Source organism: Bufo gargarizans, chromosome 8, assembly GCF_014858855.1.
Source record: "Bufo gargarizans isolate SCDJY-AF-19 chromosome 8, ASM1485885v1, whole genome shotgun sequence".
NCBI classification, from domain to species: domain Eukaryota; kingdom Metazoa; phylum Chordata; class Amphibia; order Anura; family Bufonidae; genus Bufo; species Bufo gargarizans.
In genome coordinates this window covers 137,844,391-137,871,275 of record NC_058087.1, presented here as the reverse complement: position 1 = coordinate 137,871,275, position 26,885 = coordinate 137,844,391, and the positions used below count along the sequence as shown (strand labels likewise).

General features: G+C 47.1%; 1 protein-coding gene across 1 annotated transcript; it reads left to right on the top strand.

The window, feature by feature from the left end:
* Window positions 1-1,343: 1,343 nt before the first annotated feature.
* Window positions 1,344-14,451, top strand: LOC122944818 (ras-related C3 botulinum toxin substrate 1-like). Its single transcript, XM_044303483.1, has 6 exons — window positions 1,344-1,378; window positions 5,312-5,368; window positions 5,829-5,940; window positions 13,155-13,217; window positions 14,047-14,246; window positions 14,340-14,451. The coding sequence occupies exons 1-6, from the start codon at window positions 1,344-1,346 to the stop codon at window positions 14,449-14,451; spliced, it is 579 nt and encodes a 192-aa protein (XP_044159418.1).
* Window positions 14,452-26,885: the final 12,434 nt, after the last annotated feature.

Here is a 26,885-nt window from a genome sequence, read left to right as displayed (position 1 = left end):
TCCCCAGCTGTGAAGGAGTCAGTAATTATGCTTTGGGCAGAGTTAGAGCGTGGCCTAGTATGAAAAAAAAAATGCAGCGATGCGCGCCGCACATATTGTCCCTCTCTGCGATTTTCAAATTTTGGGAGATATGCGTATGTAATGTATGGCTGCGCTACATCTGCCAAAGCTTCTCTTAGTACTGACTAGGGCTGCACGATATGGGAATTTTGTGCAATTGCAATTAGGGCTCTAAAAATAACGATATGCGATGCAATATTTTAAGGGAATTGTGCTAGAGGTCTATTTGCTTGAGCCGCTGACTCCGCCACAGGAGCCCCTGCCGTGACCCGTCACCCAGGTACCGTACTTTTTGCTTTATAAGATGCACCTGATTATAAGACGCACCTAGGTTTTTGAGGAGGAAAATAAGAAAAAAAGATTTTGAACCAGAAGGTCTGCTTTTGGTGGATTTTGAACTGATGGTGGTCTGGGTATGACATTGTTATGGGGATCTGTGGATGGCACTGTTATGGGGATCTGTGGATGGCACTGTTATGGGGATCTGTGGATGGCACTGTTATTACGTGGTGAGGCATACACCAGCAGCGCAGCCCTCCCTGGACCTAGTACCAGCACTGCCGTACAACATGGTGAAGTGGCGAGCACCAGAAGGGCAGTTGAAGCTGGTACGGTGGCACGTGCAGTAGTTACCCCGTCGCAGCCACCGCACAGACAGGCCCGTAGAGCCCCTAGAGTCCCTGAGGTGCTGGCAAACCCTGATTGGCAGACCCCAACTGCAGCCGCACCAGTAGTTCCCCCTTTCACCGCCCAGTCTGGAGATCGGGTTGAGACAGCTCAGATCGGTTCGGCCCTGGGATTTTTTGAGCTGTTCTTGACTGCGGAGCTCTTGGACTTAGTTGTGGCAGAAACAAATCGATATGCCACTAAATTTATAGCCGCCAACCCGGGAAGCTTTTATGCCCAGCCTTTCCGGTGGAAACCCGTCCAAGTTTCCGAATAATTCTTTTTTCTGGGCCTTTCCCTTGCGCAGGGAAAAGGCATTTTCTGGAGTTCCGGTGACGGACTGGGGCAGCCTGGGTGAAATTATGGGTATGTCCGGGTTTAATTTTCATTCCTGTAATTTTGTAATAAAATGGAAAAAAAAAATAGATACAGTCCCATGTAAAATACATCACTCTCCTCCCTTCAGCCACCTGCAAAAAAGGGCCCTAAGTATTCACTGTTCCCATTCACACACCAACCTGCTCTGAAGTTTCTCCTGCGATTAGGAGGCCCCGCCCCTTAGACGTGAAGACTCCGCCTCTAACGGTGACGTCATACCTACCAGGAGGGGAGCAGTCATGCAGCCCATCAAGTGTGTGGTGGTGGGAGACGGGTGAGTGCCGCATCGTGTGTATGGCATCCAGTATATAGGCGACGCTGAAAGGGTTACGTGTCAGCTTCTCCTCCCCACTCATGGGGGTCTCAGGGTGGTCACCCCCTTTCTTGCCCCTAGTCACCTGGTCCTGCATGGTGACTGCGCCAAGGGCATTTGCAGCAAGCAGTGAGAGGCTGGCACACATCTCTGCCCAGCTGGCATCACTACAAGGTGGAGTGCCCTGCCACTTACCTGCTGTGACTCGTAATGAGTAATGCTGATCATCCCATACAGGTAGGTCACATTGCTGCAGGCTTCACTGGGGAAATCAGTGTCCTGAGGCCAGGCTTCACAAGTCCAGTATAAGGCTATAGCATAGGAGTTATGTGGGGCGGTATACAGCAGGTATATGGCGGAGTCTTGGGTGGTAGTGACCGGCGGCATCGGAGTCTGAATCCCATTACAGGACGGCCAGGAGATGTTAGATTTTCTCTATAAGCCCTTTGTAGCGGCAGCGACTGCGTCCGTATTATATGAGGGGGTGCTATATTCCCTACAGCTTCTGGGGGAGAGGATCTGACTACAGAGCATTCAGCGTGGTGGTTGGAGTGGTGCCATAAGCGACTCTTTTTGTGTCACAGACCACAGACCCTCATGTCCACGTCCCTTCCTTTGATATGATGCTTAATGCTTTATTTGTATCAGTATAATGGAAGAAGTTGTCTTTTGCCAAGATATTTCTCTCACCCAGCATGGGTATATGTAAAATGACACCCCAAAACACATTCCCCAACTTCTCCTGAGTACGGCGATACCAGATGTGTGACACTTTTTTGCAGCCAAGGTGGGCAAAGGGGCACATATTCCAGAGAGCACCTTTCGGATTTCACAGGCCATTTTTTACACATTTTGATTGCAAACTACTTGCCACACATTAGGGCCCCTAGAATGCCAGGGCAGTATAACTACGCAACAAGTGACCCCATTTTGGAAAGAAGACACCCCAAGGTATTCTGTGAGGGGCATGGCGAGTTCCTAGAATTTTTTATTTTTTTGTCACAAGTTAGCGGAAAAAGATTTTTTTTTTTATTTTTTTTTCTTACAAAGTCTCATATTCCACTAACTTGTGACAAAAAATAAAAACTTCCATGAACTCACTATGCCCATCACAAAATACCTTGGGGTGTCTTCTTTCCAAAATGGGGTCACTTGTGGGGTAGTTATACTGCCCTGGCATTCTAGGGGCCCAGATGTGTGAGAAGAAGCTTGCAATCAAAATCTGTAAAAAATGACCGGTGAAATCCGAAAGGTGCACTTTGGAATGTGTGCCCCTTTGCCCACCTAGGCTGCAAAAAAGTGTCACACATCTGGTATCGCCGTACTCGAGAGAAGTTGGGGAATGTGTTTTGGGGTGTCATTTTACATATAACCATGCTGGGTGAGATAAATATCTCGGCAAAAGACAACTTTTCCCATTTTTTTATACAAAGCTGGCATTTGACCAAGATAGTTATCTCACCCAGCATGGGTATATGTAAAATGACACCCCAAAACACATTCCCCAACTTCTCCTGAGTACGGCAATACCACATGTGTGACACTTTTTTGCAGACTAGATGCGCAAAGCGGCCCAAATTCCTTTTTAGGAGGGCATTTTTAGACATTTGGATCCCAGACTTCTTCTCACGCTTTAGGGCCCCTAAAAAACCAGGGCAGTATAAATACCCCACATGTGACCCCACTTTAGAAAGAAGACACCCCAAGGTATTCAATGAGGGGCATGGCGAGTTCATAGAATATTTTTTTTGGCATAAGTTAGCGGAAATTGATTTTTTATTTATTTTTTCTCACAAAGTCTCACTTTCCGCTAACTTGGGACAAAAATTTCAATCTTTCATGGACTCAATATGCCCCTCACGGAATACCTTGGGGTGTCTTCTTTCCGAAATGGGGTCACATGTGGGGTATTTATACTGCCCTGGCATTTTAGGGGCCCTAAAGCGTGAGAAGAAGTCTGGAATATAAATGTCAAAAAAAAATTACGCATTTGGATTCCGTGAGGGGTATGGTGAGTTCATGTGAGATTTTATTTTTTGACACAAGTTAGTGGAATATGAGACTTTGTAAGAAAAAACAAACAAACAAAAAAAATAACTATTTCCGCTAACTTGTGCCAAAAAAAATGTCTGAATGGAGCCTTACAGGGGGGTGATCAATGACAGGGGGGTGATCACCCATATAGACTCCCTGATCACCCCCCTGTCATTGATCACCCCCCTGTAAGGCTCCATTCAGATGTCCGTATGATTTTTACGGATCCACGGATACATGGATCGGATCCGCAAAACACATACGGACGTCTGAATGGAGCCTTACAGGTGGGTGATCAATGACAGGCGGGTGATCACCCATATAGATTCCCTGATCACCCCCTGTCATTTATCACCCCCCTGTAAGGCTCCATTCAGATGTCCGTATGATTTTTACGGATCCTCGGATACATGGATCGGATCCGCAAAACACATACAGACGTCTGAATGGAGCCTTACAGGGGGGTGATCAATGACAGGGGGGTGATCACCCATATAGACTCCCTGATCACCCCGTCATTGATCACCCCCTGTCATTGATCACCCCCCTGTAAGGCTCCATTCAGACGTCCGTATGCGTTTTGCGGATCTGATCCATGTATCCGTGGATCCGTAAAAATCATACGGACGTCTGAATGGAGCCTTACAGGGGGGTGATCAAAGACAGGGGGGTGATCAATGACAGGGAAGTGATCAGGAAGTCTATATGGGTGATCACCCCCTTGTCATTGATCACCCCCCTGTAAGGCTCCATTCAGACGTCCGTATGTGTTTTGCGGATCCGATCCATGTATCCGTGGATCCGTAAAAATCATACGGACGTCTGAATGGAGCCTTACAGGGGGGTGATCAATGACAGGGGGGTGATCAGGGAGTCTGTATGGGGTGATCAGTGGTTTATAAAGGGTTAATAAGTGACAGGGGGGAGTGTAGTGTAGTGTAGTGTAGTGGTGTTTGGTGCTACTTTACTGAGCTGCCTGTGTCCTCTGGTGGTCGATCCAAGCAAAAGGGACCACCAGAGGACCAGGTAGCAGGTATATTAGACGCTGTTATCAAAACAGCGTCTAATATACCTGTTAGGGGTTAAAAAAATCACATCTCCAGCCTGCCAGCGAACGATCGCCGTTGGCAGGCTGGAGATCCACTCGCTTACCTTCCGTTCCTGTGAACGCGCGCGCCTGTGTGCGCGCGTTCACAGGAAATCTCGGCTATCGCGGGAGGACGCGTCCACCCAGAAGAGCAGGGCCGCCACCAGGACGCAATCCTGCGTACGGCGGTCCTGTAGCGGTTAATGCCGGATCCGTTGACACCGGAAAGACGGATCCGGCATTCCAATGCATTTTTCTGACTGATCAGGATCCTGATCAGTCTTACAAATGCCATCAGTTGGCATACATTTTGCCAGCAGGCAGTTCCAGCGACAGAACTGCTTGCCGGATCACTCTGCCGCAAGTGTGAAAGTAGCCTTACCCTCTTGCACACGAACGTTGTGCATCTGTTCCGTGCATTGGGGACCGCAATTTGCGGTCCGTGCAGCTGCCGGGACGGATTGAGACCCATTCAACATTGCCGTACATTGTATAGCAGCTGTGCTTGGTATTGCGCTCAGCCCCATTCACTTCTATGGGGCTGAGCTGCTCCTAGACCATTTGACCAATGAACGTGACGTCACACGGCTTAGGAAAAGCAGAGAGAAAGCCACGGCACAGCTGATTGGCTGGGGTCCGGGGTGTTGGAACCCCACCGATCAGATACCGATGACCTACCCAGTACAAAAGTCCCATAAAACCCTTTAAAACTGTTGGTTAAAAAAATAAAAATGAATGTAGATGTCTCATCCTTTCTTTGTCTTTTATTCCAGAGCTGTCGGTAAAACCACTTTGCTGTGCAATTACACAACAGATACATTCCCGACTGTGTAAGTAAAGCCATGGCCCCGTGTCTGTCGTCAGTCTTATAAAGCTTAAAGGGATTGTCCTACAAAAAATATTTTATAGTTTTCAAACCAGCACCTGGATCTGAATACTTTTGTAATTGCATGTAATAAAAATTTTGTATAGCCGCTGAGTTATTCAATAAAATGTATCTGTACAGCGCCACCTGCTGTTTTTTTTTTTCTTAGTTCTTTGTCCGGCTCATTTAGAAGGCCGCACATGCTCAGTTTCATCCTTCAACTGCTTATAAGATGTGATATGGAGAGAGGCTGCAGCACCAAGGACACACACCCCTGAGCTGCAGCAGAAAGGGCACTCCCCTTGAGCTGCCAGCTCCCAGTATATTGCAGCAGCTGGAGTCTAATGGTGTAAATTGTACATATAAATGTGTTATATTTACTAGTAAGTGTGAAGATTTTAACTTATTTATCCAATGACCTTTAGATTTAATAACTGTTTCGCCAATGTAATGGTCGACGGAAAGCCGGGTAATTTGGTATTATGGGATACCGCTGGAGATGGCGAAAGATTTCGTCTGTTATCTTACCCACTGACGGTAACTATCAGTTCATTTCCTCGAAGACGCTGGGGTTGGTAGTCGTGGAGCTAATACAGTTTTTTGGTTCTGCAGGTCTTATTCCTTTAGGAAACTTTCACCCCTTTTTTTTTGTGCTGTGAGGTTCCTCCCAAGTGAGTAAGATGCCGTATCTTGATCAGATGTGATGGAAAGTTGCTTCCATTTTGCACAACTGATTCCTAGTTAATTGAACTTTTTGTGCTCCAGTCTTTCCCAGTCAAGAGTTCATCATGGATTGATATTCATGATGGCCGAGACCTGTGCATTATATCTATATACAGCCAGTGAAATCCTCTGCCGCTGTAACTTATAATTTGAAGAGGATCTGTCCGTTCTCCTGACATGTCTGTTTCAGTAAATAACATAAAAATAACAATTCTGAAATAACTTTCCTTAAAGCGTACCTGAATTTTCAGAGTGGCTGTGCTTCTTTGTACAATCGTAACTGTGAAGGAACAGTTATGTTTGGGCTTCCCTAAGATCTCTTTCAGTCTTATTATTCTGTATTTCAGCTGCACAGCCAGATGCATTTCTCTCACAAGCATTGGGGGGTCTCCCTTCTCTTGAATGTGCCAGCACTGTATGCAGTGACCTCACTTCCCTTACTTCCCTCTGTTTGTTTTCTTCTAGCGCGCTCAGAAAGCTGATAAGGAGGGATAAATCACACTTACAGAAAAACAGGAGGCTCCTGTGATTTTTCAGAAGCAGTTCTTTTATCAGGAGCAGGATCTCAGCTAGCTCTGACATGCCCCCACTTCCTCTCTGCCGTCTTCTGTGTCTCTATTACTAGGGGCAGATCTTGCCTGACAATGGGCAGCGGACTGCAAATTCTGTGGACGTGAGACCCCTAGTGCCCATGACTGTACAGCTTTTTTTTCTGGTGGATGCAGGCATATTTTTGAAATTGAGTGATCTAGAAATTTGCTAGTTACACCATTCTCTATTAAATGAAATGAAGTTGTGTGAAAGTACAGTGACTCTTTAAAACTCTGTTGCACTGTTCCTCTTTTACTCCTCTTAAGCTGCTTAAATTAGCAATTGTGTGTTACCATTCCTGTAAGAAGCCAGTGTTAGTGCGTTGCATGGGGAGTGGGGAGTGATCTCTCCCAGTCATAAGCGGGAGGAAAGCATCCTCAAAGCGCTAAACTCTGCTTTTGAATCAGAATATTTTTTGTTAGGCTTTCAGCCCGAGCCCCAAAGCTTCCAATGTTTCGGTGAGTTAATTAAATCCTGCAGCTAATGGATCAGTCTGCCAATACTCTGTCATGTGCCGATCTTCTGACCGTAATTATTTTATTTTTTTCCTTACTGGCCAAGCGCTGCACTACTGGTGTAGTTTTGTAGCGGACAATTCCGGGCTCACGTGCCGTACATTAGGCACATGATCTTAGAGCTGTGAAGGCTAACCTCCAGCACTCCAGCCGTGGTAAAACTACAACTCCAAAGATGTACACTTGCTTGGCTGTTCTCAGAACTCAATAGAAATGAATGAAGCATGCTGGGAGGCGTAGTTTCACCACAGCTGGAGTGCCGGAGGTTAGCCATCACTGTTTTCAACCCACAATGCTTGCAGGTCACATGTGCGGACTCGGGCAGTCTTAGATGTACTTTTGTCATCAGGGGCCGGTGGGCATTCTGCTAACATCCGAAAACATAACACTAGTGTAAAGCTAGCCTAAGCTGAACGTCTAAGGCTACTTTCACACTGGCGTTTCTGGGTCCGTTTGTGAGATCAGTTTCAGGGCTCTCACAAGCGGCCCAAAACAGATCAGTTCAGCCCCAATGAATACTGAATGTATAAGGATCTGTTCAGAATGTGTAGTGTCCCACTAGGTAGGCGTGGGCACTACACAAGGGTCAAATGGTTTGCGTGTTACTTCTGCTCACAAGGGACAGTGATATTATATTAATCTATGCACTTAATGTATTTTCAATGTGTTTTTGCATTTGTATGTTCCCCTGTATTATGCATGGCAGGCCTATTAGGGTGTAGTTAGGCATCCTAGACACTAGAGGGAGATAGGGAGCCCCTAGTATAAATGTTCAGGCCCAGACAGAGAGGGGTTAGTTCATAGTCAGGAGTCTGTGGAGACAGAAGTGAGAAGGCACCAGCCAGAGATATGCTGAGGGCCTCCTCCTGACATGCAGCTTGATAGCCCTGGCTGCTAGCTACAACCCGGAGGCTAGTGAAGAACCCTAGCCTGCCTGTAGATCAAGTGAGCCTCAGTTGGCTCAGAAGATTACCCCAGTAGTAGGGATGGACCTCCTGGGAGCAACCTGCAGTTTCCCTACCAAGCGAGGATAATACAACCAAGTACAGATAAGTAACCTGATGGGCAGAAGTACTATAAAGTGAAGAGCAAGGGTTTATACTGGAGGAAGGATTTATATACCAAGGATTAAAGCCAGCAATTAGGCATCCGGGCCTTGGGATCCAGCCAGCTAGAATAGCTGAGGGGATAGAGCAGCATTGTACTGCAAAGCATTAACTGTTTGCCCTCCAAGTATCTTGCATGATGAATACCTGCCATCATTGAAAGTAAACCTGCTTGTGAAGTATTGTTCAAGGGACTGCATCATCATTGACAACTGTAATTGTCTGTACAAAGTTTGGACTGTTTTCCAAGTAAAGCAACGTTTGGTTCACCATACAATCTGTGTACCTCAATTACTACTCCTACAAACCGGTGTGCCACCGTTACAGGCACTGGCGTCACGATCCTTAAAGGGACCTTACCTAAGGCACTCAAAACACCTAAAACATCCAGGGCACCTGACATAACATCAGGCCTGGTCCCTATCTACAGAGTGTGCTCCAGAGGAACTAGTGTCTGCCTCTCCTTTCACTGTTGCATGCCTGCCCAGGGTCCTCCAAAAAGTGAGTAACCCTCGATTGCCCATACCGTGACCTCACTGTCGCTATACCCTGCAGGTCTGGCGTGCTGCATAAATTGGCGTCACAAACAGGATACGATCATTCCTGCGCCATTGCGGATATAAAAACTGTGTGCTGTTAATTGCCTTAAAGTGACAAGCCCTAATTGCTTTATTGAGAATTGCTGGGCTAAAGAGAACTGTGATAATTTGCGGTGTGAAGATTATATTGTCTGGACTGTTTGCTGCTTATTTAAGCCACCGCTTGCTGTCAGTGAATAGACAGCGTTTTTGCTCAAAGATGGCCGCTTAGCTTGACTGGATTTGTTTGCTGCGTCATCTTCATACGGAATTGGCGGTAAAAAATTGGCGCCTTCTGCTGAAAAGTGCGGGAAAGGCTATATGTCCGCGCCACCGCCCTGTCTGGACATTTGCATGTCTGTTGAAATGGACTCCGCCTCCCCCATACTGGACTCCCAATGCAATGGGAGGATCTGTCTGAAATTGTTGGCGCCACCCTGTCGCTCTCCAGAGAAGGATCGAGCATGTTGAAGAGTGAAGACTGCTCTGCTGGGATGTCCGCGCCTGATCTGTTGAAAATGAATGGTGTAGAGCAAGAGGACGCTCCACCGGCCTACTCTCCGGGACCGGAGAGACCCACCTGCCCGCCACCGAGGACGCAACCGGAGACCTATTATGGCTCCTGGAGGGACTTTTTACAGCCCTCATTCAAGTGGTCAGCATTGATGGCAGAGATCCGGGAGGCCGCAATAAAGAAAACGACTAAGACTAAAATCTACTACGAGGAACTGGCAAAGACCGTTCATGAGCGCCACACTGACACCCAACCCCGCCTGGAAAGGAGAATGGGGTTGGTTGTGGCATTTGACAAGGACCGAGGCTTCGGTTTTATTAAGGACTATATTACCGGCAGAAACTTATATGTGAATCGGAGGTCCGTCAAGCGGAGTTACCTCCCAGAGCATCTGCATAACCTCCGCGAGGGAGAGGAAGTTGAGTTCACCCCTGCCGAGGGCCTGCGAGGCCCCTACGCCACTGCCGTGTCCCGTCCCAGGAAGAAATCGGAGGACTGGGAAATCGATGAGGACCATACTGGCTGCGAGCGCGAACCTGTGCGCTCTCCAGAACCGGCCCATCATGCCTTCCAAGAACGGGGCTCCTTCATTGGCCCGAACGTCTTTTGGCAACCTACAGTGGTGGAGAAGAGGGTAAGCCCATGGCCCTCACCTGAGCTGCCTCGCAGGGAGAAAACTATTCGTGAACTGGAAGATGCAGAAAGATTCCGTGCTACCCTGGACAACATCCGAAGAGGAAAGAAAGCGGACGCCTCACCTGAACCTGCAGTGGCTGCGCCGGACGCGCCATCTACTTTACAAGTGCTGGCGGCGACAGCGGAAGACAGCGATCCCGACTCCGAAAGCCTGGACGACCAGATCGTGCGGCTGGAGAAGAAACTGCGTGAGCTGCGCCAGATTGCCTCCGCCAGGATCCAGACTCCACCTGACCAGAAAGAAAGTGGACTTAAGGACTCGGACATCTCCGGGTCTGAGGTGAGAGTACCTGCCCCTGTCAGCCGGCCCTCTTTAGTGTCAGCACCTGCGGTGAGGCCCTCTTACGCTGTGCACCGACGCACAGAGCCAGTTGTCCAGGAACCCACCGGACCGCTTGCAGCAGCGGTACCCAGGCCAGTGCAGCAACCTCCAATTGCCATGCCTGCATCGGTGCGGTCAGCAACCGTGATCACCCCTAGGCCTATGGGGCCAATACCTATTAGGGGTCCTTTCATGCTGCAGTTGCCCCCCAATACTGTGTTGTGGGCACATCCGCCTGTTGACTCTCAGTACAGGCCCAATCTACAAATGGAGCCAGGGAGCACCACTGTGATGCCAAGTGGATTTGATATGCCCCTGTGAATTGGCCTGCTAGGCCATTGATTTGCTTTCTTTTGCCAAGGGACCCTAATAAAGTGGATTAACCCTTCCAGGACAGGAGTCCTTTGTTGTTTTGGCCCTCTGCTGCTGCTGCCAGTTACCCACGGCTCTGTGGCTCTGAAAAATACCAATTGCAGCAAGGCCATATTGTTTACAGGACCCCCTGCCTGCTTTTCTCAGAGTGAAAAACCAAATTGTGCCTAATTGTGTATGTTGCACCTTTAACCCTTTCACCCCCTTTTCAGGTTGATTAAGGGTATTGCAGCACTTATTTTTATATATGCCATTTGAATAATGTGGACTATTTTTATGTGCTGTCACTTTTGTTATGCAACGTAAATATTAAAGGAAATGCGCCCAGGGATAGACTCTAATGCACATGAGCCTCTGAGATCTTGCTACTATTTTAAAGAAATGTGCCCAGAGATGGACTCCACCGTATGTGAGCCTCTGTGATCTTATACCTCTGGCCTTGCCTTATACGAAATTATACTTGTCATTTTCACTGAATGTGTTACAAGAAGGAAACCTGGGTACGGACTCATTTATATGCTTTGAGCCTCCAAGAATTGTTATTTAATGTTTTACATTTATTATGGACAATTTGCTTATAATGGACTAATCCTGGTATCCTTGATACGCTGCACCAGGTCAGCGCCCCTGTTCCCTTACAGTATCCTGAGAGAAGAGAACGACGCCCCTTTTCACCGAACTTGCTCCTTAGCCAGTGGAACTGCATGATGTATACATATTATGTATTTCGCAAATGTAGATGTATTTTCCTGCTTTGCATTATTTTCTCTTTTAGGTGCAGTATCCAGCTGGGCAGGGCCCCTTTCATGTTGCGCCGAGGACGGGCAACGTCATAGCGTGGGGGTATGTAGTGTCCCACTAGGTAGGCGTGGGCACTACACAAGGGTCAAATGGTTTGCGTGTTACTTCTGCTCACAAGAGAGAGTGATATTATATTAATCTATGCACTTAATGTATTTTCAATGTGTTTTTGCATTTGTATGTTCCCCTGTATTATGCATGGCAGGCCTATTAGGGTGTAGTTAGGCATCCTAGACACTAGAGGGAGATAGGGAGCCCCTAGTATAAATGTTCAGGCCCAGACAGGGAGGGGTTAGTTCATAGTCAGGAGTCTGTGGAGACAGAAGTGAGAAGGCACCAGCCAGAGATATGCTGAGGGCCTCCTCCTGACATGCAGCTTGATAGCCCTGGCTGCTAGCTACAACCCGGAGGCTAGTGAAGAACCCTAGCCTGCCTGTAGATCAAGTGAGCCTCAGATGGCTCAGAAGATTACCCCAGTAGTAGGGATGGACCTCCTGGGAGCAACCTGCAGTTTCCCTACCAAGCGAGGATAATACAACCAAGTACAGATAAGTAACCTGATGGGCAGAAGTACTATAAAGTGAAGAGCAAGGGTTTATACTGGAGGAAGGATTTATATACCAAGGATTAAAGCCAGCAATTAGGCATCCGGGCCTTGGGATCCAGCCAGCTAGAATAGCTGAGGGGATAGAGCAGCATTGTACTGCAAAGCATTAACTGTTTGCCCTCCAAGTATCTTGCATGATGAATACCTGCCATCATTGAAAGTAAACCTGCTTGTGAAGTATTGTTCAAGGGACTGCATCATCATTGACAACTGTAATTGTCTGTACAAAGTTTGGACTGTTTTCCAAGTAAAGCAACGTTTGGTTCACCATACAATCTGTGTACCTCAATTACTACTCCTACAAACCGGTGTGCCACCGTTACAGGCACTGGTGTCACGATCCTTAAAGGGACCTTACCTAAGGCACTCAAAACACCTACAACATCCAGGGCACCTGACATAACATCAGGCCTGGTCCCTATCTACAGAGTGTGCCCCAGAGTAACTAGTGTCTGCCTCTCTTTCACTGTCGCATACCTGCCCAGGGTCCTCCAAAAAGTGAGTAACCCTCGATTGCCCATACCTGTGACCTCACTGTCGCTATACCCTGCAGGTCTGGCATGCTGCAAATGCATCAGTTTGGCTGCTTTCGGCCCCTATTCCGCTCTGGAGGCGGACACCAAAACGTAGCTTTGCAGCATATTGGTGTCTGCCTGACGATGTAAGTCAATGGGGACGGATCCGTTTTCACTGACACAATATGGTGCAATTGAAAACGGATCCGCCCCCTATTGACTTTCAATGTAAGTCAAGACGGATCCGTTTTGACTTACTTTTTTTTTTTTAAGAATAATGAACGGATGCAAGCGTTTGCATTATCGGTGCGGATCCGTCTGTGCAGATACAAGATGGATCCCCACCGAACGCAGGTGTGAAAGTAGCCTAAAGACAACCATTAATGTTTGTTTCTCTCACTTTTCTTGTAGGACATATTTCTAATTTGCTTCTCCCTTGTCAACCCGAATTCCTTTCAAGATGTCTATCTTAGGGTAAACTCGTGTTTCCACTGTGGTGATGATGGGGGGGGTTGCTGCCGTAGCAGGAATGTGGATGTTTATATGCAGGGGGTTGGAGAGTTTTTGTATTTGGAGGTGAGAAGTTCAGCTTCTGGTGAAATGAATCCGCTGACCTAAATAGGGATGCTCTGGGGCCACGGGCTCTAGTGTTTGGACTGGCGGCCTGAAGCGTGTCCTGACTTATGGTGTTCATGTTAAAGGGCATCTGTCAGCAGATTTGTCCCTATGACACTGGCTGACCTGTTACATGAGCGCTTATCAGCTGAAGATATCTGTGTTGGTCCCATGTTCATATGTGCCCGTATTGCTGAAAAAAGTGATTATTAATATATGCAAATGAGCTTCCGGGAGCAATGGGGGCGTCACCATTACACCAAGAGGCTCTGCTCTCTGCTTGCCATGCCCTCTGCGCTTTGACAGGTTCAGGCGGAGTAAACGTTTACACTGGTCCTGTCAATCAAAATGTAAAGGGCGCAGAAGTTGCAGAAACAGCTGAGTCTCTAGGTGTAATGACCACACCCCTGTTGCTCCTAGAGGCTCATTTGCATCTATTATAACATCATGTTTCTCAGCAATGCGGGCACATATGAACATGGGACCAACACAGATGCCTTCAGCTGCCAAGTGCACATGTAACAGGTCAGCCAGTGTCATAGGTACAAACCTGCTGACAGATGCCCTTTAAGCTGCCTCATTGTTTAGCAGGCAGCCTGTGCGCCTATTGCCACAGACACCGAGCGTTACACGACTCTTCCGATGACGGTAGCTGCTTACTGTATGTGCCTCGTTGTTTCTTTCATAGTGGTACCCGGAAGTCCGACACCATTGTCCTTACATTCCGATTATCCTCGTGGGCACAAAACTTGATCTGAGAGACGACAAGGACACGATCCAGAATCTAAAAGCGAAGAAGCTGACCCCCATTACCTATTGTCAGGGACTTGCCATGGCAAAAGAGATCGGTAAGCAAACTCCTACTGTTCATGTAAAAATATCTGCCTTGTGACGTATAGATCTGAAATGTATCTGTGTGTGATACATGGGCGGGAAAATCAGGCGTTGCAGCATCGTATCCAGTTGCTGTGGGAAAACGAGCTCAGCACTTACACAGAGAGGACTGGACAGTGTGTTTGTGGAAGCAATACGAGCAGTTGTCGGACCACTCGGCCCAGTGAAGAAGAGGAGGAGAAAGTGTCTGCTTTTCTAATCCTTGTAACAATATAATAACATTTGCAAAGACAGGTGCACTCTGCGGTCTTACTAAAATTGAAAGATTAGCCAACATATCCTACTGTCTGAGCCCGAGCACCGCGCCAAAGTAGCTCGGGCCCTAACACTCACTTACCTGTGCCGTATGGGCAATACCAGGAGCCAGTGGGCAAAGGTCCGACTCATAGCCAACTCACCAGTTACCTCCAGCATGTAACCATGCTTGCAATGGGAGGAGGGAGGAGTCTGCGAGTCCCACTCAAGACTGGCTGGTATGGCCCAGGCCTCGCAGGTGCACCTAAATGTAGCCTGTGGATGGAAAACACGCACATTTAAATTGGAGTTTATACACCTCCAGGCATCTCTATATACACACTAATCCTTGCCCTATTTGTAATAATTCATTCTCTGCTTATAATCTTCAATCTACAAATTATTACATTCATTTCCTCTCATATGTGACCCAAGTATTTTCCAGATTCTACCGAATCCCTTCCTAAATCATAGATCACTCAATTTACCTTTATTTTACTCCAGACGACTGTTTTCCTTCAAAACTATGAATTAACACATGTGGAATTATATACATAGCAAAAAAGTGTGAAACAACTGAAAATATGTCATATTCTAGGTTCTTCAAAGTAGCCACCTTTTGCTTTGATTACTGCTTTGCACACTCTTGGCATTCTCTTGATGAGCTTCAAGAGGTAGTCACCTGAAATGGTTTTCACTTCACAGTGGTGCCCTGCCAGGTTTAATAAGTGGGATTTCTTGCCTTATAAATGGGGTTGGGACCATCAGTTGCGTTGTGGAGAAGTCAGGTGGATACACAGCTGATAGTCCTACTGAATAGACTGTTAGAATTTGTAATATGGCAAGAAGAAAGCAGCTAAGTAAAGAAAAACGAGTGGCTATCATTACTTGAAGAAATGAAGGTCAGTCAGTCTGAAAAATAGGGAAAACTTTGAAAGTGTCCCCAAGTGCAGTCACAAAAACCATCAAGCGCTACAAAGAAACTGGCTCACATGCGGACCGCCCCAGGAAAGGAAGACCAAGAGTCACCTCTGCTGCGGAGGATAAGTTCATCCGAGTCACCAGCCTCAGAAATCGCAGGTTAACAGCAGCTCAGATTTGAGACCAGGTCAATGCCACACAGAGTTCTAGCAGCAGACACATCTCTAGAACAACTGTTAAGAGGAGACTGTGTGAATCAGGCCTTCATGGTAGAATATCTGCTAGAAAACCACTGCTAAGGACAGGCAACAAGCAGAAGAGACATGTTTGGGCTAAAGAACACAAGGAATGGACATCAGACCAGTGGAAATCTGTGCTTTGGTCTGATGAGTCCAAATTTGAGATCTTTGGTTCCAACCACCGTGTCTTTGTGCGACGCAGAAAAGGTGAACGGATGGACTCTACATGCCTGGTTCCCACCGTGAAGCATGGAGGAGGAGGTGTGATGGTGTAGGGGTGCTTTGCTGGTGACACTGTTGGGGATTTATTCAAAATTGAAGGCATACTGAACCAGCATGGCTACCACAGCATCTTGCAGCGGCATGCTATTCCATCCGGTTTGCGTTTAGTTGGACCATCATTTATTTTTCAACAGAACAAGGACCCCAAACACACCTCCAGGCTGTGTAAGGGCTATTTGACCATGAAGGAGAGTGATGGGGTGCTGCGCCAGATGACCTGGCCTCCACAGTCACCGGACCTGAACCCAATCGAGATGGTTTGGGGTGAGCTGGACCGCAGAGTGAAGGCAAAAGGGCCAACAAGTGCTAAGCATCTCTGGGAACTCCTTCAAGACTGTTGGAAGACCATTTCAGGTGACTACCTCTTGAAGCTCATCAAGAGAATGCCAAGAGTGTGCAAAGCAGTAATCAAAGCAAAAGGTGGCTACTTTGAAGAACCTAGAATATTACATATTTTCAGTTGTTTCACAGTTTTTTGTTATGTATATAATTCCACATGTGTTAATTCATAGTTTGGATGCCTTCAGTGTGAATCTACAATTTTCATAGTCATGAAAATAAAGAAAACTCTTTGAATGAGAAGGTGTGTCCAAACTTTTGGTCTGTACTGTATATATATATATATATATATACACAAACAGTGTATGAACCCCCACTTGCAGGTCTCTGCCCCCGACGTGGACACTTACCTCTTGCTGGCTCTTCTATGCAGACCAGCTCAGTCCCGGACGGGGTTCTGTTATATTTCCCTATATAACGGGCCAGATTGATATCTAAATCTGAACACTGAAAAGGAAACGTGTATCAAATTTAAGTTTTTCTATCAAGGAAACCCCTTTAATCAGTAATGTTTTTGTTTTTTTACCCTTGAGTTGACTTTCTGGTTTGGAATGGCTATATAAGAAGGAGGATGCTATTTTAGTATCATGGTTGGCCCATGGAAAGAAAAATGGCAGTTGGCTGGGTTGGCATGCTCTCATTTCTTCCTCAAAGAGACTTGGATAATGAAATATCAGGGTGCCAGTCTGCATTTCAACAGGTCAGATAATGGTGGGAGATATGGTCTCAACCAGACCATAGCTGTGGTTAAGCTGTTCAAGGAAGCTGCTGATGACCATTCCAAAACAGAAAATCAACTCAAGATGAGGAAATGGTAAGTAAATATTCGCTAAAAAACACATTTCCCTACCCCTGAACGTCTCCTTCTCCTTTCTTCTTCTCCGGACTTCCTGTTCTTGGACATTCCTGCACATGAGGTTCACAGGTCTGGAAGGAGGTGCGCATGCGCCGCAAGACGAATAGAACCAGTGGCGGATACAGAGCTCCCCAAAATTATACTGCCCCCCATATAAAATACCCCTTCTTTGTGGCTTCAGTAAATGTCCTCATAGTGCCCCCCAATAATGTGCCAGTAAGAGGTGCCCCTATAGATGCCCCCCAATCATGTGCTAGTGAAAAGTGCCTCTCCCGCCACTCATGTACCAGTAATAAGTGCCACTCTCCTCTCCCCCCCACTCATGCCCCCCCCCCCACTCATGAACCAGTCTCCTCTATGCTGCCACCCCCATGTGCCAGTAATAAGTGCCAATTCTACCCCCCACCCATCATGTGCCAATCTCATCTCTGCTGCCACCCCCCCATGTGCCAATAATAAGTGTCCATTCTCCCCCCATCATGTGCCAGTCTCCTCTCTGCTGCCACCCCCCATGTGCCAGTAATAAGTGCCACTCTCCTCTCCCCCCATTCATGTACCAGTCTCATCTCTGCTGCCACCCCCCATGTGCCAATATTAAGTAATAAGTGCCAATTCTCCTCCCCCCATCATGTGCCAGTCTCCTCTTTGCTGCCACCCCCCCCCCCCCATGTGCCATTAATAAGTGTGGCAGAAAAATTGGCCGATTTAATAAATTAAAAAAACACTCATACTTACGGTGCGATGCAGGCCTCTTCTGGCCTGTGTCCGGCTCTGTACTGCTCAGGCGGCGCGATGACGTCACCGCCTATCAGAGGAACAGGGAAGGGAGACGCATCTCCCTCCCCTGCCACAGCACAGCAATCTGTATCGTTGTCCTGAGGACGGCGATACAGATCACTGTGGAGATGAGCGCAATGGAAGCGCAGCGCTCATCTCCTGCTGTGCCCTGCAGCCGCCACCACTGCCTACAGAACTGCTGAAACGCCCAAAACACCCGGCGGGCCGGATCAGTGTCCTCGGCGGGCCGCAGTTTGAGGACCCCTGATATAGAACAATCTCCATAGGATGATGGATTCACAAGGCAGCAGGATTTCTACATTTTGTGTCACAGAAATCGGATGATTGGAAATTTCCTACATAGCAATTCTGATATTAGCATAGTATGGAATTGTTACTCTAGCAATTGATTGTGACTCATTGACATGGTCAATATGTCATTTTACAGCAGCATGACAACACTTCTAGTTTAGTGATGCCGTCTTCTATTATTAATCGTTAGTCAGTAGAAGCAGGTATAATCGGAAGCTACGTCTGCGCTCACCTTCCCCCGACACGTCCCCCTTTTATAGCCGCATACTTACTACGAGGACACACATCAAAGGTTTGTAAATCCTCGATGTCTTGAGAATAAGAAATCCTACTTTCCTAATAGTGCATTAGTCTCCAACCTTGAAAATTACAACTCCTAGCCGGCCCTTACAGCTAATGTGATGGGTGGGAGAGTCTCCAGTGGTGTCCAGTGATCTAGTATGCATTCCTTTAAATTAAAGGGGTGACCCCCTGAAAAGTACTGTATGTAGATCACCTATCCCCTCTCTGAAAGAAACTGTAGTGCACATGTTGGTGCTAATGGGACGGATGTGATGCTGCTCCCTCAGTCCCATAGAAGTGAATGGAGGGGTAGATGGTCATGCACAACACTTCGAGATCCCTTTTTTTATTTTTTGTGGGATCGCTGGAGGTCCCAGGAGTCAGGTCTCCATAATATAACTTTGTCACCCCTTTAATATATACTCTAATCACAAAAATATTTGGGATATTTGGCGTTTGGGTGAAATTTATGGAAAACGTAAAAAGTTCACGCTACAGGGATATTATATCATGAAAGTAGGGCATTTAAGTAGAAGCAAGCAATTTATTGAAACAAAAGCCAACACCAGTGGTGGGTGTTTTCCAAGAATAGGAGAAGATGATAAAGCGGCACTCGCCCAGCAGTGATGTATATACGAAAATCCTATATTTCATCTGGAATGCGAGTAACACTTATAAGCGGAGTCCACAGGGGCGGACAGCAATTCTTACATGCACAGCGGCGACGGCCGTTTCCCGCATAAATGCGCCTCTTTAGGCCGCTGACATAAAGTGTGTGCGAAAACGCTGCCTTTTAACAACCCAGGGAAAGGTTGTCATGACAACGCATGACGCCCCATCCCCCTTCTGGTGCACGATACAATAAAAAGACAAATTGTCTATCATTAATAGTAAAACAATGCAGCAATAGGAACATCACAGAAATACGCTCATTACGGTCATTCAGTCAGAGTTCACCTAGGGCAGTGATTGCGAACCTATGGCACGGGTGCCAGAGGCGGCACTCAGAGCCCTCTATGTGGGCACCCATGCCCTGGAAAAAGTCTATGGCATAGCGATATGCTTTAGGGTCCATTCACACGTCCGTTGTTTCTTTCCTGATCTGTTCAGTTTTTTGCGGAACAGATCTGGACCAGATCTGGACCCATTCATTTTCAATGGGTCCTGAAAAAAAACGGACAGCACAATGTCTGATTTTTTTTCAGGACCCATTGAAAATGAATGGGTCCAGATCTGTTCCGCAAAAAACGGAACAGATCAGGAAAGAAACAACGGACGTGTGAATGGACCCTTAGACTTTTCCTGCCATTCATCATCCCCAGGACACACTATGAACAGCACAGGCAGCGCATTAAATCTAGGCTATTAATCTATTATAGATAAATGATAAAGGACATGAAAGATATATTATATTGGTATTTAGATTAAATTGCCGTGTCGGCACTTTGCGATAAATAAGTGGTTATTTGGTTGCAGTTTTGGGCACTTGGTCTCTAAAAGGTTCACCATCACTGACCTAGGGCATTCGCACGCAGAATCCACCTAGCTTCTCTCTGTAACAATAACCTATGTCTATCTCCTCCTGCATACCCCCACAAAAAATGTCAGAATCTCAATAACTTGTCATGTGGCCTGGATGTCACGCTTCAGTGCGGGAAGAAAACGCCAGACCGAGTATAGGAGGGAAGGGGGAACAGGGAATCAGGCCTGAGAACTAGGGAAGGAAGGTGGAAAACCTCCTAGTGAAAACCCTAACCAAAATCCTGACTGACTACCAGTATGAACAGACCCCAAAGGTAGGTGAGTTCATACACAGGAATACCTAGAGTCCTATCTAGCCCTATAGGACCCAGGTACTAATGGCAGGGACGAGACTTACCTGTTCCTCCAAAAGGAAGGACAAACAGAAGTCTCTTTCAGGCCTAATACAAACAATAGGGAAATGCAAAACACAGAACCCAAACACAATACAAAAGGGAAAGGAAAGACTTATTTTTAAAGGGGCTTTGGAAGCACCAGGAGCTCAGCCGAGATCCACACACCAGCTATCCACAATTAAAACTGAAGCTATAAACTGCACAGCATTGTGGGAGAAGCAACTATAAATAAGGAAGGTTAAATGACCACATTGGCAACACCTGGAGGCAAGGGGTGTGGCCATTACCAGAAACAACACAGACGCCTATTGATCCACAAGGAAAGCCTGTCAGATCAAACCACGTGTTGCCAGTCTCACGATCTCCTGTGACTCACTGTCGCCGGGACGGTACGTTCGTGAAACTAGAGCATCAATTACAGCTTGACAACGACGTCTCATTCTGTTCACAAGTCGACTTATTGTCTGCTGAGGCATGGCAAGATGAGATCCTTGTCAGCTGCAGGTCAGTAAAGAGGCCATATCTGCCATTACCCCTCCACAGTCTATACCAAGGAGAATGCACTTCCATGCCAGGTACAGGGCTCCAGATGGCGACCAAAATGGTCGCCAATGCGACTTTGAATTTACAAATAGCGACAAGACTTTTTAACAGGTCAGTTATCTTCATTGGTGGCACAGTGGCCACAGCCCCTCCCTTCCTCCTCCCGTCTCTTCTTATTGGCGGAGGCGGCAGCACAGGGGGGAGGGAGAGACTCCTTCTCCACTGCGCTGCTGAGAAGAACATAGGCGGCGCGGCAGAGAACTATAATCTCCGGTGCACCGCCGCTGTATTTAACTGCAGAGCTGCGGCGATGTTCTTCTCAGCAGCACAGTGGAGAAGGAGTCTCTCCACCCTGTGCTGCTGCTGCCGCCGCCAGTAAGAAGAGAGACGGGAGGGGGAGGGGCTGTGTCCACTGTGCGGCACCTGAGGGGTTAACTGCAGCGGAACGCAGCTCCCTGTCATAAAGGTCGGGTGCCGGCTATTTGATTCCGGCACCCGTCTCCTGTATTTGTATTAACAGGTCAGTTATCTTCATTGGTGGCGCAGTGCGCCCCCCCCAACACCCCAGTATAATAAACATTGGTGGCGCAGTGCGCCCCCTTCCCCCCAACCCCTCAGTATTAAAGTCATTGGTGGTTCAGTGGCAGTTCCGATCGGAGCCCCAGCAGTGTAATTGCAGGGTTCCGATCTGTTACCATGGCAGCCAGGACGCTCCTGAAGCCCTGGCTGCTATAGTGAGCTCCCTGCTGCCGTGTGCACAAAGCCATGGGCAGCAGGGAGAGTGTGAAGTCCTATTCACCGATAGAGCTCTATAACGGGTGAATAGGACAAGGGTTCCAGCCCCTAAGAGGGCTAATAGTAAGTAGAAAAAAAACACAAACACTTAAATATTAAGTTTAAATCCCCTCTTTTCCAATTTTACATATAAAATATATAAACAATAAATAAACATATTACATAGCGCTGCATCCGAAAAGTCCAAACTATTAAATTATTAAAAAATATCTCCTATGCGGTGAGCGCCGTAACAGAAATAAATAAATAAAAAAAAACATACGATTCACCATTTTTTTGGCACCCCAAAAAATAGGATAGGACTGTTCTAATATGGGCCCAACGTTTCATAAAATGCAGAATGCACGCAGCTTTTTGGGTGTTTTTTTTTCCGGGTGGAATTGAGTATCGCAATACTTTTTTATGGTGTCGAAAGCGAATCAAAATTTTGGTATCGAAACAACCCTAAGGCTACTTTCACACTTGCGGCAGGACGGATCCGACAGGCTGTTCACCCTGTCGGATCTGTCCTTCCGCTATTTCGCTGTGCCGCCGGACCGGCGCTCCGTCCCCATTGACTATAATGGGGACGGGGGAGGAGCTCCGGTGCAGCATGGCAGTGCACGGCGAAAGGCCGCCGGACTAAAAGTCCAGCATGTCCGACTTTTTAGTCCGGTGGCTGTCGCCGTGCTGCACCGGAGCTCCACCCCCGTCCCCATTATAGTCAATGGGGACGGAGCGGCGGTCCTAAGCCGATCTGATCGGCATAGCGTTGTCACGATACCAAAATTTTGATTCGGTTTCGATTTGGCAACTAAAAATTTTATTTGGCTCCTAAATTTTTAAGTTCAGGAGCCAATGGCTACTAGGTATTTTTTTTTAGTCTGAAGCACTGAGGTACCCAGAACCCCTTCACCGGTGCCATGACACATCTGTCCAAGTTTCTGGTCACAGCCCAACCACCTGAAGTCTGGCTAAAGATCAGAGGGAGCCTTCTTCACTGCAAGGCCTGCGGGAGTCTATTGATGGGACTCTCCGCTATGGGCCTCTGCCACAGCCAGAGCCTTTGATCAAGGCACTGCAACGGCCCCCTAATGTTTCCACTGGGCCTATTTCAAATGTGGTCATGCTCAGATCGCTCATAATTTACAGCGAGCCACAGTGTACCCCTGTGCTGCCAGGAGAACAACAGCAACAGTATCGGGATGCCCATCACACCTAGCTTCCCCATGAGAGGTGGTAACCAGCACCGTTGGAACTGGTAGTCCTGCATCCTGGAGCTTCAGCCTTTCCTTCTGGGTCCAGAGGATGCCCACAGCCTGAAGATTAGAGCCCAGCTGTTCCATCTGCTGTCACCGGGTATCGCCAGTGCACCACAGGATCTCCACCAAGAGCTGTTGGAGCTTTTTCTGTGGGACCCTCACCAGAGGGCCCTTTCATTGATATGGGAGAGCATGAAGAGATTTTCTCACTGATCTGAAGAAATATTGGAGCTTGTGAGAGCTCAACAAAGGGACAGAGACATTGTTCAATTTTGTTCGGTGTACTATGTTGACCCCACTATATACACCCTAGCCTTTTTAACTTTGAAGAATACCGCACTCTACAGAAGAATATATCCAAGTTGCTCTTGTTGCGCCTTACCTTCCCCTTTTCAGGTTGTGCCAACACATTCCAGAGATGGTTATGCAATGTTTCAAGAAATGTGCCCAGGGGATGGACTCAAACAGGACCTGAGCCCCTTGTATTCCAGGTTGTTGGAATGTTCAAGTCTGCAACAGCCGTCACTAAGACTCTAATGCACCCGATTGGAGCCCTGGAGTCTGTGCTACTGGGACTCATTTCTAAAGAGCCTCAGACCCAGGTCTTATGTTCTCCCTGCTGCAGAAACCAAAGGATTAAACGCAGCTGAGCCCTGCAGCCAGGGTGCATATTAGACAGACTGACACCTTGCTGTCACCAAGGACTGCCACTTGGACCCTTCATTTATAACCCCCTGGTAGCTAGACTTTAGCCTTTTAAAAATGTATGTATATGCGTGCTTATCCTTAATTATTTTCGCTGCACAGCATTTGGAGGGAGCCAGCCTAGATCTGTATCTTTGGATATTTGCTGCCAGGCTACCAGGGAAGATAGCACAACCTGAGGACAGCTTGCCTTTCAGCAAGGGGACATGCAGCACCCCAGAGCTGGGGGTATCTGCAAATTCTTTAGTTTGTAATGTTTTGGCTATGGTCTTGTATGCTAGCAGATAAGGTATATCTGTCAGTAGTTGACATTAGGAATGGGACCAACCATCCCATTCCACTTCTCTTGGTTGGAGTGGACTGGTCCTACTTCCTGCCAGGAGGGAAGGGGGGTCTTAGCTAGGACAGTGAGGAGGAAGGAAGTACATAATAGAGCTCCTACTCAAAGGTTCTTGTTCCAGTTCTACTTTTAATATCAGAAAAGCTACAGCAATTACAGTCAGCAGAGACAACTATACAGAATCTGCTGCAGGTGAGGGACTACGGCTCAGAAACCCATCACCAAGATCACATCTAGACCAGACCAATTGATAAGCCTGCATTTCACAGTGGACACCCACAGCCACAAGTGCCAGCTTCCAGCTGTCAGCCAGAAGCTCAGGAGACAGAAAGCGGCAAGCTAGCATACTAGAGGTGCCATTATCTGCCTCTTTGCCAGCCACCATAGCTCATCATCTGACCTGAGGTAGTACACTGTGAAACACCATCTCATCAGGGCCACTACCACTCCCATCCTCTGCACAGTCTACTCAGGGGCTCACTGTAGATCTAGCACTTTATGGTGGCACTCACTCCATATAAAGGCATTCATTGTTCTGTGTCCCATGTTTGCAGTAAATAGTTGGACACTCACAGGCGATTACTCTACATTGTGGTCTGCAACCTGCGCAGCACATATTCCTGGTTGCCTGACCCCAACCAGGTCAATCTGCAGTGGATGAGAGTGGCACTCTGTAGAGTTGTTTTGGCACTGGTCTGCCGGTGGGGGCTGGGTGTGATTCGGGCTGACTAAGTGTAAACTGAGTGTGGCCTAATAAAAAAGAAAAACACATGCCTAATTTCCCTCTTTCCCATGAATCATTATTAGTGATTTAGGGCAATATCTGCAGATGATAAGTTATATCTGGGAGAAGCATTTATGATGGTCTGAGCCAAATGGAGAAGATAAAGACATTCAATGTCTACACTCGGAAAATACATCACCTGAGCCACTGGATATAATCGTTATGTAGCACTGTATTCTCAACTTATACGGTCAGTAACTTGTCACACAACTTTGCATAAATCAATATTACAAGTGACTCTAGGAAACCTTGTAATATATTTTATCAGAGAAAAATGCCTTGTTCTAGAGTTATCAGCCTTCCCTTCCCCCCCACCACCACTTTTCTAAAGTGACTTTGTCTCTGAAATTTATGAGAAATTCATCTTGGCAATGCAGCGTCCCACTACATGTGTGTGGGCTCTGCTTAAACGCACCTTTTACCCTAAAAATCGTATTATGCTGTATTATGTGACTTTGTACTAACTTATCTGCAAAATCCCTGTTACCAGGCAGATTAGGTGTAATTAATACATCCCACCACTAGATGGGGATAAAACTTAGGTGATATATATATCTAGGTCAGGCCTAGTGAGACATATTAGATTAACAGATTAGTGAGTGGAGCCAACTTCGCTATGTGGTAGTACCAAGGTGTGAGGCGCAGAAGAGCGTTTTCTTTTTGTGGCCGGACTATATACTTGCATCTCTGACCAGTAGGAGAGACGTTATTTAGGGCTACAGACACCTTTGCGCATGGTTGTACCACCATTAACGGTACTGGCGTCATGACAAAAACCATCAAGGGACTCAGCCACAACAAGCACCCTTAGCACCCCTAACATCAAGGGCACCTCAACCACCATCTTGGCTGATGCTTCCCTACCACAGAGCGTGCCCCGGAGGATTTTGTGCTGTCCACCTCAACACTGTGCTGCCAGCCAAGGGAGGCTTTCTGCTAACCGTGAGTAAACTGATGAACTGTGTGTTATTATTTGGCCACTCATCGGTCCACCGTGCACCTCACGTGTTGCCCCAGCGCTACTGGCTGGCTGCAGTAAGATCAGGACGGCTGTCTGCACACTGAAGGATCAGATTACATAATTCCATACAAATCTATTGAGATGGGAGGAAGGAGGAGTGAGCAAGAACTAGCGAGACAGGACTCCACAGGAGACACCAAAGAGACTGCTGCAGCTAAATATAAAGTCTCTATCTCAGCCCAAGTGCTTTATTCACATCAGTACAGGTCAGTACCTCTCTGTAATGTCCTCAATAATCCTAGGACTGCTTCTGAGTGAGTGTGAGAAAAGTAGGAAGCAGATCGCTGAGCACTGCAGCCTCTCCTTAAGCCAGTGATTTTCACGTTCATCGGTCACAAGGCCTCTTTTTTATTCAAGTAAATGGGGCTGAGCTGCAATACCAAGTACAGCCGCTATCCAACGGTTGGCACTGAGCTTGGTAAGCTGCGAGGAGGCCGTGGCCCTCACAAAGTACTGCAGTCTTTTCAAAAAGCGTATCAGCGAGGGTGCTGGGTGTCAGGCCCCCACCTGAGGATAGGTCATCAATATTAAAAACCCAGAAAATCCCTTAAACTTAAATAAGTGTTTATGAGCTGTCAGGAGTCCCGAGATAAGGGTCACAGATTCAGCCATCAGAGCAGCTCCCAATGGATTCACTGTAAAGCAGAATGCAATAGTCCTCAAGTGCACTGAAACTGAAAGTTATAGTGGAAAACTGTTGAAAAATTTTAGCAAAGACCAATTGAAAAAAAAATATTTTCAGCCCTAAATGAGTAAAATGCAATAATTAAAATAAAATTGCCCCCAAAGGTGTCCTAAACTTTAACAGGCATCCATCCCAGGACAAGGACTTCTAAGACCGTACCAATGCTCCTGACAATTTACACACCATTTCCCCCATGGTCCTGTCACAACATGTTACCAAGTAGATCTCAAGAACTTCCCGAGTTACGACAGTAGATCTTTACCTCTCTAAGGGCTCTTTCACACTTGCGTTCTTTTCTTCCGGCATAGAGTTCCGTCGTCGGGGCTCTATGCCGGAAAAATCCTGATCAGTTTTATCCTAATGCATTCTGAATGGAGAGAAATACATTCAGGATGCATCA